General features: G+C 37.8%; 1 protein-coding gene across 1 annotated transcript; it reads right to left on the reverse strand.

Annotated features, from left to right (window-relative positions):
* Nucleotides 1-13,200: 13,200 nt before the first annotated feature.
* LOC102876092 (olfactory receptor 148-like) lies at nucleotides 13,201-14,130 on the reverse strand. The gene has a single exon (XM_006892830.1). It carries the CDS (start codon nucleotides 14,128-14,130, stop codon nucleotides 13,201-13,203), a length of 930 nt encoding a protein of 309 aa, XP_006892892.1.
* Between the last annotated feature and the right edge of the window lie 503 nt (nucleotides 14,131-14,633).

Consider the following 14,633-nt stretch of genomic DNA (forward strand, 5'->3'; position numbering starts at 1 on the left):
TGTTGCTGATTTCTTTGTTTTATCTACTTTTTTGCGCTTTCATGTTATGAGTTTTATCATTTCTTTCAATGAATTTATTAAATCTTTATGTTTTTCCTTTGTTTTGTTTTGAAGACAGAGTTTTCAAATTTTCTTTGAAGTGATCTTCTAAATAAATACTTTACTCCCAACTATACTAACAGAAAACTACCAGAAATACAAGCTAGATTTAGAAGACACTATGGTACTAGAGACATTACTGCCAATGTCAGATGGATCTTTGCCAAAAGCAGAGTATCAGATAGAATGTATATCTGTGCTTCATTGACTATTCAAAGGATTCGACTGTGCAGATAACAACAAATTGTAGATAACCTTGAGAAGAGTGGGAATCCTCAAACACTTGGTTGTGGTCATTTGAAACCTATAATTAGACTAGGAGGCAGGTGTCAGAACATACATGCAGTAACAACCACATAGTTCAGAATTAGAAAAGTAATGCATCAGGGATGCATTCTGTCTTCAAACGTTTTTATTGTGTATGTGGGACAGATCATTTGAGATGTTGGTCTTTATGAAAGGAGTGTGATATCAGGATTGAAGGAAGGCTTGTCAACAACTCAATTGAGCTATGCAGATGATATGCCTTGTTTGCCAAAACTGAGGAGGAATTGAAGTGTTTGCTACAGAAATTCAAGGTCTGTAGTCTTCAGTATGGACTGAAACTCAACATCAAGAAAACAAAGATTCTCTCTCAACAATGGGCCAATAGGCAGCACCATGATGGATGGAGAGAGACTGAGGTTGTTAACAATTAAAGCTTGCTACGCTCCACAATCAACCCTCTTGGTGTCAGCATTTAGGATATCAAAAGACTAATTGCACTGCAAAAGTCTGCTGTCAGGGTCTCTCCAGAGTGCTGAGGAGCAGGGACATTAGTCTAGAGACTAAGGTGCACCTGATCCAGGCCATTGTTGTTATTGTTCTGTGCCGTCAAGGCACCTGTGACCCATGGTAACTCTATGTACCGCAAGTCTGAATTCTGTCCTGTCCTGAGGCAATCTCACTAATTCCAACACATCAAACCCCATTGTCCTCGTTACTATATTAATCCATCTCATTTGGGGTCTTCCTCTCTTGCATCATCCCTTCTGAGCATGACGTCCTCCAAGAACTGGTCTTTCTTGACCACATGACCAAAATATGTGAGACGAAGCTTCAAAGCCCTAGCTTCCAAGCAAAAACTTTTATTCCCCCTCTCCAAGACAGACTTATCTGTTTTTTTGGTTCAAGACTCTTCTCCAGTACCACATTTAAAGGCATCAATTTGTCTTCTGTCATCCTTAGTCATTGTCCAGTTCTTTGGTACGTAGCAAATAATTGCGAAGACCATGGCCTAGAGTAGGTATACTTTTCTCTGGTTCTCTATTTAGTCTTATAAGTTGTATTTTACCTTTTTATCTCTCATTTGTTTCTGAATAATTTTGTTAATTTTGGCTTATTTTCTGTCATTATTGTTTCTCTGTGCAAAGAAGTCCTTGTATAATCAATCTAGTTTTCACAGGATTCTTTAATTTCCTTCTATCTAAAAGTTTCTATATCACTGTCATATTTGAAGGAACATTTTGCTGGGTATATAATCTTGGTTGGCATTTATATTTTTCCTTTCAGAGATTTATATTTGTTATTCCTTTGCCTTTTTTTGGTCATAATTTCAACTGATAAATCGGACTTTAGTCATATTGGTTCTCCTTTGTAAGTTACTATTCATTTTTCCTAAGTTATTTTCAGTGGTCTTCTCATTGTTGTTGTTCTTGTGGTTATGGTTTCTTTGTGGTATATTCCAGGTAGTTGAATTGCTGGGTCAAATGGTGTTTCTATTTCCAATTTTTTGAGAAAGTACCGTACTGCCTTCCATAGTGGTTGCACCATTTTACACTCCCACCAACAGTGAATAAGGGGTCCAGTTTCCCTGCAAACTTGCCAAATGTGTTGTTTGCTGTTCTGTTAAAGTTTGCTATTCTTATTGGGGTGAGATGATATCTTATAGTTGTTTTGATTTGCATCTCTCTAAGAGCTCGGGATTTTGAACATTTCTTCATGTATTTGCTTGCCATCTGAATGCCCTCTTTAGTGAAGTGTTTGTGCATATCCTGTGCCCATTTTGCAATTGGGTTGTTTACCTTTATCTTGTTGTTGTGCTTGAGTATTTTATAAATTCTCAATATAAGTCCCTTATCTGACATATCATTACCAGATACTTTTCCTAGTCAATGGCTTCCCTTTTTACCCTGTTGGAGAAGTTTTGGAATGTGCGTAGGGGTTTGATTCTTAGAAGGTCCCATTCATCTATTTTATCCTTTCGTGGTTGTAGGTTTTTCAGGCTGCTTGGAAAACTATTTTGTGGATTAAGACTTCTAAAGTTCTTCCAAACTTTTCATTAATGAATTTTACAGTCCTTGGTTTTAGTCCTAAGTTCATGATCCACTTTGAGTTAGTTTTTGTATATGGACTGAGGTGTGGAGTTTGCTTGAATTTTCTGCAAATAGTTCTACAATTTTCCGGCACCATTTGTTAAAAAAGGTTGTTGTTCCCCCACCTAAGTGATTTCATCTCCTTGTCAAAAATTAGTTGATCATCGGAGATGGGCTGATTTCTGGATTCTCAAGTCTATTTCATTGATCTGTCATTGTACCAGTATCATGCTGTCTTAACCACCACAGCAGTGTTGTAGGATTTAAAATCAGGGAGTGAGATGCCTCCCACCTTGTTTCTCTTTTTAAGGAGTCCTTTTGCTTATTTGGGGCCCTTTTCCATTCCAAATGAAACTGGAGATTGCCTTTTTCATTCGTTGAAGAATGGGATTGGTGTTTGTATTGGTATTGTGTTGAACGTATAAATTACCTTTGGTAGTATTGTCATTTTCACAATACTGAGTCTTCCTATCCATGAGCAAGGAATACTCTTCCATTTCTCCAGGTCTCTTTTTGTTTCTTGTAGTAATGTTTTGTAATTTTCTTTGAATAGATCCTTTATGCTTCTCGTTAGATTTACTCCCAAGTATTTAAACTTGTGATCAGCTATTGTGAAGGGTATTTTTTTTTTTAACTCTCCCTCTATATTCACTTCGTCACTGTAGAGAAATCCAACTGATTTTGGTATGTTGATGTTGTATCCTGCCACTTTGCTGAATTGGTCAGCTATGTGCAGTAGTTTTCTTGCTGAGTCTTTTGGGTTTTCAAGATATATTATCATATCATCAGGATATAGAGATAACTTTACCTCCTCTTAGCCATAGCGGATACCTCTTATTTCTTTCTCTTGTCTTATTGCTATGGCTAAAGACTTTCAATATAATATTGACTAGGAGAGGTGATAGTGGGCATCCTTGCTTAGTTCCTGTTATTAAAGGGAATGCCTTTAATCTGTCTCTATTTAGAACAATGTTGGCTCTCGAATTTGTGTATACACTTTTTACTATGTGGAAGAAATCCCTCTCCAATCCTGTTTTGTTGAGTGTTTTAATCAGGAAATTGTGTTGGATTTTGTCAAAGGCCTTTTCTGCATCAATTGATAAAAATATGTGGTTCTTGTTCTTTGCTTTGCTTATATGATGAATTACAGTAATTGTTTTTCTTCTGTTGAACCATCCTTGCATACTTGTTATGTATCCCACTTGATCATGGTGAATTATTTTTTTGATGTATCATTGGATTCTATTGGCCAGGATTTTATTCAGGATGTTTGCATCTATTTTCATGTTAAATATTGGCCTATAGTTTTCTATTTTGGTGGTGTCCTTTTCTGGATTTGGCAAGGATATATTTGCTTCATAGAATGAGTCTGGAAGAATTCCATCGTTTTTCTATTTTCTGAAATAGTTTCTGTAGAATTGGTGACAGTTCTTCTCTGAATGTTTGATAAAATTAATTTATAAAACCATTAGATCCAGGGCTTTTTTGGGGGCTGGAAATTGTTTTATTACCTTTTCAATTTCTTCTTTTGTGATAGGTCTGTTCACTTGTTCAATTTTGGGTGGTGTCAATTTAGGTAGGCTGTTCATTTCTAAGTATTTGTCCATTTCCTCTAGGTTTTAATATTTGTTTGAATATGGATTTTCATAATATTCCAATGTTAGCCTTTTTGTTTTAGTTGGTTCTGTTGTGTTGTTGCCCATTTCATCCCTTATTCTGATCATTTGTGTCTTTTCCTTATTTTCTTTTGTTATTTTTCCTAGTGGTTTTTCAATTTTATTGACCTTTTCAAAGAGCTAACTCCTAGTTTTGTTTATGGTTTCAATTGTTTTTTGTGGTTGTTGTTGTTTTCTATTTTATTTATTTCTGCTCTAATTTTAATCATTTCGGGCTTTTTAGAATGTGTTGGGTTTTCTTATCGTTCTTTTCCAATTTGTTGGAGATGTTGGGTTAGAGAGTAAATGGTCATTTTTACCTTCCTTTGATGTGTTTGCTTATTCCTATAAATTGACCTCTGATTACTGCTTTGGCTATTTTCTAGAGATTTTGGTAAGTGGTGTTTTCATTGTAAAGTGTTTCAAAAAACTTTTTCATTACATTTTTTATTTCTTCTAGTACCCACTCATATTCAAGCAAGGTGTTGTTTAGCTTACAATGTATGGGGTTTTCTCCTTTATCTTCTTGTTATTAATTTCTAATTTTGTAACATTGTTGTCTAAGAAGATGCTTTGTATTATTTCTATGTTTTTTAATTCATTGACTCTTGTCTTGGAGCCCAAGAAGTTATCTAATCTGGAGACCACTCAATGTACTTTGGAAAAGAAGGTCTACTCTGATTTTTTTTGGGGGGGGTGTTGTACATTAACCTCTTAATATCAATGAGATTGAGGTGCTTTATTGTGCGTTTTATTCTTTACTATCTTTGCTGAGTTTCTTTCTGGTATTTCTGTCTTTTCTTGAGAGTTGTGTATTGAAGTCTCCAAGTACTATAGTACTGTTGTCTATTTGCTTTTTCAGTTTTGTTAATGTTTGTTTTATATATTTTGCAGGTCTTTCATTTGGTGCATAGATATTTATTATTGTTATGCCTTCTTGTTCTTTTGACTCTTTAAGCCTTATGTTGTGACCTTCGTTGTCCTTTGTGATGGTTTTTGCATTGAAATTTATTTTTTCAGAGATTAATATCATTACTCCTGCTTCTTTTTTCTTCTTGTTTGCTTGCCATTTGTTTGGTATTCCCTCCCCTCCCTTTCATTTTTAGTCTTTATTTTATCATCATTTTTCAGGTGTTTCTTGTAGACAACAAATTGATGAATTTTTTAACCAATCTCATACTGTGTTTCTCTTCAGTGATGCTTTTAAACCATTCATATTCAGTGTGATTATTGAGAGGCCAAGTTTTATTGCTATCATTTTATTGTGTTCTTTTTGGTGTTATTGCTGATAACTTTGGTCCAGCCTGCTTTCTGTAATATTTCTGAAAGGGTATCTCTTCCCTTGTGATCTAAAACCTTTGTAAACCTATTAGAAAGTCAACTATGAGTTGATTTCCAATGAAAGTGTTCACAGTAACATATGCTTTTGAGTAGCCTCTAGGTTTCTAATGTCTGTGATTACTTAACTGGATAAAAATTAAGTAACATACTAATTTTATTATCAAAAGGCTAGAGGGATAAAATTTGGATACTTATATTGCAGAAAGAAAGCACAGATGCCTGTTGTCATTGAAAGATGTTTTACATTCCTTCACTAGCAGAAAGAGCCTTCATCTGCCTAAATCCCCATCAGCTGCCCCTCTGCATTCTCATCTTTTCCTCCTTTTCAATCACTTTCAAACAGTAGATTCAGTTTCCTTATAATAATTTATTGTCTAAGCCTAGGAATGGCAATGATCCTCAAGCACAGGGGAATTTAAACGACCTTGGCTTTCCTTTGTGTATTAATCTCTCTGATCAGCATTTGTTGAGTAGGAGAGTGATTAACTCCTTGGTATAACTGCACCTTGAAAGTGATAAAGAATGAAAATATGATTAAAGCTAAAATATTTAAGATTTTATGATTTCCTTTTATATCATTACTTCAATAGAATAATAATTTTTAAAAATCATCTGTCAGTTATTTGCTCCAAATGCTCATGTTCACTAATTTTCATCGGCAAGTATTTTCTTTGTAAATAAATTTTGCTCTTTTAAAATATTAGTGAAAAATTAAGCCATGGAAGGGTGGAAAATAAGAGGGACTTAAGTAATAAGAATTTATGAAGTAACCTCAGGACACTGACATCAGATGACTCAGCCAAATCTTCCTTTTGTTTCTCTGTGTCTTACATCAAGATTCAAATCTGATAGAGCTGACTAAGTCATATGACTACCACTATAGAGGGAGTACAGTTAATGGTAGAATGGAAATGAGCAATACAAGAAAACTAAAGTCAGGAGCCTGGGAAAGAAATGAGTCGTCAAATAGAATTTTAAGCTATTGGAAATATTCCTCATGTATTTCTATATTACTTAGTACCTATAAAAATTTCCAAGTTAAATATCTTGCATATTAGGATAAATTTTGCATGTTTAACTTACCATTCCTCCTCCCCTATAATGTATTAATTCATGTACTAACTTATTAAAAATTTACTGAGTACAAATTATACACCAGGCACTAACTATATGTCAAGAGAAGGAAAATGTAGTTCCTCTCTTAGAAACCTATTCTACCATGAAGCAAAAAGTATAATTTATAATCATATTTAAACATAAAAAAATTCTGATGCCATCAAGTATAAATGGAAACATAATGGTTAAAGAAGTTCAATGACTTTCCCTAAATCACAGATTATACATACCCTTGAAGGTGTTAGAATGTGGCTTCCACTTAAGGATTCTGAAGATCTCAATTTCTGTAATTGTGAAAACAGTTGAAACAACATGAGAGAGGCTGAGTCTGACTTCTATATGCTTCATAAAGGGGAACTAACTGTCCCAAGCAATAATATCAGGAAACAGATAACTGCTTGGTCACACACACCCCTACCGCATCCCCATGCTCCTGCACCTATTTCTACCAATTATTGGGTTCTAGCACTTTGTTAACTCAGACTTTACTCACAGTTGTGGGATTTCTTAGGAAAACAGGTTTCAGAGTGAGAGATAAAGAATATCATACAATGTAAATTCAGGGTTAGTCGAGGAGTCTCAAGCCAGATTAACAGCAGGATTCTTCAATTAGTGAAATTAGCTTCTCAGTCAATCAATGAAAGTCTGGGTTCAGTTCAACAGCACAAATGCAAGAAGCCTCTTTTATTCAGCAAACTTTATCTTAGAACAATTATGATTCAGCTTTTTCTTTTCAATCATTCAGCAAGCAAAACCTTTAGCTGTGGCCTTCAACACCAGGGTTCTTCTCATTTCATCTTGCCACAGTTTCTTCACAACAGTGCCATAGTCTCTGACAGTGTTTCTGTTGTTAAGGTTGCTTGAAACCATTTCCCCAGCAGGGACTAATGTAATGGATGTTGTGCTCTTGTTGTTATGTGTCATCAATTCACTTTCAACTCATAGCAACCCTATGTAGAATAGCTCTGAGCCCTGCTCTATCTTGAGCCAATCTCATTGTCTCTGATACACCAACTCCTATTACCCCTGAGTCAATCCATCACGTCCAGGATCTTCTTCTCTTGTTCTGTCCCTCCACCCTCCCAAGCGTGATGTGCTCTCTAAGAACTGGCCCCTCCTTGTAACATGCCCAAAGTATGTCAGACAGAGATTCAAAGTCCTTGCTTCCAAGGAGCAGCCTGGTTGCACCCTTTCCAGGATGAACCTGTATGATAGAAGAATTGTGCCTTTTTGTTGTGGTGCTTGATAAGATTATTGAATGTAATGGGGAAAAATATTACAGTTTTAAAGTAATTTACTGATACCACAAACCATCCCCTGGCTTTTCTAGCCATTAACACTAATTATCTGAAGGCTCAACCTTCCCATTACCATTATCTATATTCTTGGAAATATGTAAGCCAGCTATTTCACTCTTTATATCTTAATCCTCCCATTTTAGATATCAATTTCTTATTTGTCCAATCCTATCAAACCAGTACTTTGAGGAAACATGCATGTCTCTTTCTCTGAGGAATCTTCTATCACAGCTAAACCTTGGAGTATCCCTGTCTATAAACAAAGGACCAGTCCAGAGCAAATCATTAGGTTAATAGTAATCAACACTAGATTACAGAACGAAACATCTTTTCTTCATATGGTTGGGTTTTGGTCAACATATTCCCAGTCACTTGTAGCTAGGTCCAAATGTGCATCAGCCACAAATTCAGGAGTCCACATTTCTTCCTGTGTCCCTAGACTCAACCTTAGACCCACATGGGCTCAGTCAACACATCAGTGATTCTCAGGATTCCCTACTACACAAATCAGCAATCCTGCTTCACTTACTTACCTTCTTCATCATGCTAGGTGGATAGTGCTGGAGGGACATGTCCAAGCTCAAACAGTCTCTTCATTACTGCCTGTCTCTCACTTCCACTTATCAAGCGAATCCAGGTGGTCACCACGAGTTGAACTTATTCACCAGCTTCCTTTAATGTTATGTCCTTTAAAGGAGGCTCTGATGCTTTGTACTAAATAGACACAGGTGGCCACCTTGAGTTAAGCATGCTCATCAGCTTCCTTTAACATGAACTCCTGGAAAGGGGGTTCTGATGCTTCCCACTTTGACTCATCAATTAGACCCAGATGATTCCCATGAGCTAAGAACTTCAAGCCTTGGAAATGGGGTTATGATGAGCATAAGCTTTACCTTGTTCATTGGCAAACCTTCTTTTTATACTTTTCTTCTTATAGTTTTTTATAGTTATAAAAAGGTTTCATGTATATCTCAACATTATGACATATAAAGAAGAAAAAAAAGCAGCATAATGTTGAGATATATTGTAAAAATTAACATGAGGGGTATACAATGTTAAGATATACTGTAAAAATGACTAACATTTTTGTTTCTTTTTTTTTTTTTTTTTACATTCCAAAGTTTTATTAGATTTGTTTAGATTGTTGCTATTGTTAGTTGCTCATTTTTGTTTCTTTAACTATGCTAGATTTTTTATATTGAGTATATATTGTAGATGGTGGAAAGTACAATAGAGATATACTTGGGAAGGATTGTTGTTGTTGTTTAATGCCGTCGAGTCGTAGACGACTCATAGCAACCCTATGAACGAACAGCCTGAGTGCTGTTCATACATAAAGTTTTTGAAGGCAAGCCATTTCGGAGGTGGATGCCGCTCCTGCTTCCAGTGGGAAGGATTACAGTTAAAATTATTGTCTGTTTCTACAAACTGGGAGATAACAGTTAGAATGTTACTTTTGCTGCTATTAAGATGGGAAGTTTCAGAAGCTACATTATGGCCTGAGACAAAAGGGTAGAGAATGAAGATGAAATGGAGAATTTCTTTAAAAGAAACCAAGTCCAAAATTTACAAAACCAAACCATGTTTCTATGACTCTGGTAAAGCAAATCCCAGCACTTCTGACATTCTCTCTAAAAGGGGCAAATACAACATAGATGTGGCCCAGTTTGACTTCTACCTGCTTCATGAAGGGGAACTGTCTTCATCAATAACATCTATAGTACAAAAAAATAGCTACATGATCAGACATGCCACACTTCATGTTCCTGTTCCTATTTCTATGAATTATTTGATACAATGCCCATTGCAAATTGACTCACAAAATTTACATACATTTGTAGGGTTCATTAGGGAAATAGGTTGGGGAGGTGGGGGAGACAAAGGATACCACATAATGAAAGTCCAGCTTTGGTGAATGGCAGCTCCAAGCCAGACTAACAGCAATACACAATTTCTCATTTAGTTTAGACAGCTTCTCAGTCAACAAGTGAAAGTCTAGCAGCACAAATATCAGGTTTCCCTTCATTTGTCCAGTAAGCTTTGTCTCATATCAGTCATAAGTTAGCCCTTCATTCTGTCATCCAGAAGCAAAACCGTTAGCTTTGGCTTCGTCTTCAGAATTCTGTTAGGCTTTATCTTGCCACAGTCTCTTCAGAGCACTCTCTATTCTATTGATTCAACAGCTATTGATGATTTGAAAGACCATGTGCCTTGTTGAAGTAAGCTGGCTACCATTTCCCCAGTGGGGGCTAAAAGCAATGGTTAAGAAAGCAAATTTTAAGGTAATTTACTGACAACACCCACCAGTTATTTATTGAATATCTTTTACATATCATGACTTATGCTAGGATCTGTAGAATAGGCAATAGTGTATTTGAGAGAGTAAGAGCAGAGTCTTTTGAAAAACCAAGGCTGTGTTCAAAGCTTGCATTGTTTCTTAAAGTGTGACTGTGGACCTGCTCATTTAGAGCATTTAATCTTCAAATCTACTAAAAATAAAAGCAATACCTTTTGGATTTTTGCTGTTGTTTTTAGGTGTTATTGAGTTGGCTCAAATTCCATGCAACAAAATTAAAAACTACATGATCTTACACCATTCACATAATTGTTCTATAGTATTAGTTTATAGATAGAGTGTCAGTCTAGAGACTAACATACACATGGTCTAGGTCATGATCTTTGCAATTACTTGTTATGCATCAAAGAGCAGGACTAAGGATGTTAGAAGAATTAATGCCTTTGAGCTGTAGTCCTGGAGAAGAGTATACCATGGGCTGCTAGAAGAACAAACAGGTTAGTCCTGAAGACGATGAAACCAGGCTGCTTTTTTGGAGGCAAGGATTTTTAAGCTCTTTATGACATACTTTTGGCATGCTGTAAGGGAGACCAGACCTTGGAGAGGGGCATCATGCTTGAAAAGGTGGAGGAACAGTGCAATAGAGGAAAACCCTGGATGAAATGGATTGATTCGGTGAGTGGCATAATGGGGGTAGGTGTGTCAGAGACAATGAGATTGGCTCAATATAGAGCAGGGTTCAGCAATCATAGGGTCACTATGAGCTCCAAGTGACTTGAAGGCATATAACAATAACAACATAGATAGGGCTATTGCTTGTTGTGTGCTGTCAAGTCAAAATTGACTCATAACTCATAGCTGACCATCCGGTGGGTTTTCAGAGGCAGTAAATTTGACAAGTAGAGATTGTTCATCCTTCTTCCACGGAGCAGTTAGTTGTTATGAACTGCATGTCTTTGGCATTGTGGCACAGCTTCTTACCTCTACCACCAGAGCTCCCTACAGGTAAGGGCAGTTACTACAATTCTTCGCAACACAGAGGAAGTATAGTTTTGCAGACAGACAAAGGAAACAATTTCATTTAAAGTGGAAAAAAATATTTTTAAAAAAAAACTGAATGACGGTTAAAAGGCACAAAGAGGGTCTGTTGTAGGGTATTTTTGTACTGTCACAAATACTATTTTCAAAGAGTCAAAGTTAGTTTAATTGGATTAATAAATCTAATCTCTATTCTGTGCTATGCCCCTGATGTTCCTTATTCTAGAGGAAGGCACTGGCAGATACAGAGGAATTTAAAGAAATAACATATGAGCAAGAGCCTATGGTGATGAAGGAAGAAGTTCAAGCTGCTTTGAAGGAAATAGCAAAAAATAGGGCCCTAGGAATAGATGATATACCAATTGAAGTATTTCAGATAACAGATGTTGCCCTGGATGTGCTCACCAAGTTGTGCCAAGAAATCTGGAGAACAACCACTTGGCCAACTGACTGGAAGAGATCTATATTTGTTCCTATTCCAAAGAAAGGTGACCCAAATGAGTGTGAAAATTACAGAACAGTGTCATTGATTTCACATGCAAGCAAGATTCTACTGAAGATTATCCAAAAACGATTAGAACAGCACATCAGCAGAGAACTGCCAGAAGTCCAGGCTGCGTTTAGAAGGGGTCGTGGTACTAGGGATATTGTTGCTGATGTTAGATGAATCTTGGCTGAAAGCAGAGAATACCAGAAGAATGTCTATCTGTGTTTCATTGATTATGCAAAGGCATTTGACTGTGTGGATCATGACAAACTGTGGCTGACTCTGACAAGAATGGGAATCCCAGAACATTTAATTGTGCTAATACGAAACCTATACTTGGATCAAGAGGCAGTAGTCAGAACAGAGCAGGGTAACACTGCATGGTTCAAAATTGGGAAGGGTGTACGCCAGGGATGCATCCTGTCTCCATACCTTTTCAACATGTATGCAGAGCAGATTATCCGAGAAGCTGGGCTCTATGAGGAGAATTGTGGCATCAGGATTGGTGGAAGATCTATTAACAATCTGCATTATGCAGATGACACAACCCTGCTTGCTGAAACTGAGGAGGACCTCATGCACTTGCTGCGAAGGGTCAGGGACTGCATCCTTCACTATGGACTGAGGCTCAATGTCAAGAAGACAAAGATTCTCACCACTGGACCAATTGGCAGCGTCAGGATGGATGGCAAAGCGACTGAGATTGTTCACAGCTTCAGTTTGCTCGGCTCCACAGTCAACACTCTTGGCACCAGCAGTCAGGAAATCAAAAAGTGTATCGCGTTGGGAAAGTCTGCTGTTAGGGACCTCTCTAAAGTACTCAGGAACAACGGTGTCTTTCTGGAGACTAAGGTGTGCCTGATACAGGCCATGGTATTTGCAATCGCTTGTTATGCCTCAGAGAGTTGGACAATGACTAGGGAGGATAGAAGGAGAGTGGATGCTTTTGAGCTGTGGTGCTGGAGAAGAGTACTGAATGTACCATGGACTGCCAGGAAAACAAACAGATTCATCTTGGAGAGGATTAAACCAGGCTGCTCCTTGGAGGCAAGGATTCTGGGGCTTCATCTGACATACTTCGGACATGTTGCCAGGAGGGATGGGTCCTTGGAGAGGGACATCATGCTTGGGAGGGTGGAGGGACGGCGCAGGAGGGGAAGACCCTCTATGAGATGGATTGATTCGGTGACTGGGGTAATCGGGATGGGTGTGTCGGAGGCAGTGTGGTTGGCGCAGAATAGAGCAGGGTTTAGGGCTGTTGTGCATAGCGTCGCTATGAGTCGAAAACGACTCGACGGCATATAACAACAACAACAACAACAACAGAGGAAGGCATTCAGGCTAATCTTAGATTTAGAGGTATGTAATAAAGATTACTGAGACACACAAACAAAATTTCTTACCACTTCCAGAGAAAGCATCTACACTTATCACTTATTCATTTAGGGGGGGGGGGAAATGGAGGATGATCCTAAGAGAATATTCTTCTAAAATGCGTTTCTAAGTCCAAAATTTACTACAGAACAGTAAGTACTGCATTATGGAACACCTTTTTAAGAGACTTTTTAACTTCTTTGTTCCTTAAGGAATAGATTAATGAGTTCAGCATGGGTGAGACAAGATTATTTAATATTTGTACTACAGCACCAAGCAAGGGTTTGGGTGTGGGTTGCAGATAAATGATGATTACTGGTCCATAGGCACACAGTATCGCTGTGAGATGGGCACTGCAGGTGGAGAAAGCTTTTTGCCTGCCCTCTGCTGAATGGATCCTCATAATGGCAAGCCCAATGCGAGTGTAGGATACACAAATACTGAGTAAAAGCATTAATGCCAAAAGGCCAACATTGGTAAAGCCCACTCTCTGAGCCAGAGAGTTATCAGCACAAGCCAGGGGGATGACAGCAGGAATGTCACAGAAGAAATAATCCACTTGATTTGGGCCACAATATGTTAATTGAAAGGTAAAACAGGTCAATATGGTGGCATCAAGACAACCCACCAAACAGGCCCCTACAACCAAACCCACACAGACCTTGGTTTTCATGATAAGCATATATCTCAATGGGTGACAGATGGCCACAAAACGATCATATGCCATCACAGAGTAGAGGCAGCCTTCTGTACAACCCAGAAAATGATAGAAGAAGAGCTGTGCAGCACACCCGTTATATGAGATGGCTTGACTCTGACCAGAGAGATAGAAAAGCATCTTAGGACAAGTTACAGAAGGGAAAAATACGTCAAAAATAGACAGGAGTCCCAAGAAGAAATACATGGGGATATGAAGAGTAGATGAAGAAACAATGGCTATGAGGATAAGTAAATTGCCAAGCAAGGTAAAAATGTAGATGGACAAGAAGACAACAAACAGCACAGTCTCCAGTCCTTTGGTCTGTGGTATTCCCAGCAGAATGAATTCCCTCAGTTCTGTGTGATTCCTCATATTCTCCAGAAAGTGATCTAGATAGAGACAGAAATGTGAAAACAGAAATGTACATTGCAAAGGACACAACATGAATATATTCATTCTTTCCAATCTTAAGCATAAAGATGATCCCAGAATTGGGAAACAGACATTCTGTCATAGATATTCCAAAAGACACTTAAAGGCTAGGAAAGTAAATCTTCCTACCTCAAGATATCATACTTATTCGGGAAATGTTACTGGCTACAAAGCAAAACAAAACATTAAACATCTGAAAATACTAGGTGAGTTAAAGGAATAAAGATCTTTATGTTGTTGTTGTTGTTATGTGCTGTCGAGTCACTTGCTACTCATAGGGACCTTATGTGCAACAGCCCTAAACTCTGCTCTGTCCTGTGCCAATTGCACTGTCTCTGACACTCCCATCCCGATTTCCCCAGTCACTGAGTCAATCCACCTCATAGAGGGCCTTCCCCTCCTGCACTGTCCCTCCACCCTTCCAAGCATGATGTCCTTCTCCA

The sequence above is a fragment of the Elephantulus edwardii genome, unplaced genomic scaffold (assembly GCF_000299155.1).
Source record: "Elephantulus edwardii isolate Elephantulus edwardi_28Jun2011 unplaced genomic scaffold, EleEdw1.0 scaffold00120, whole genome shotgun sequence".
Lineage (NCBI taxonomy): Eukaryota > Metazoa > Chordata > Mammalia > Macroscelidea > Macroscelididae > Elephantulus > Elephantulus edwardii.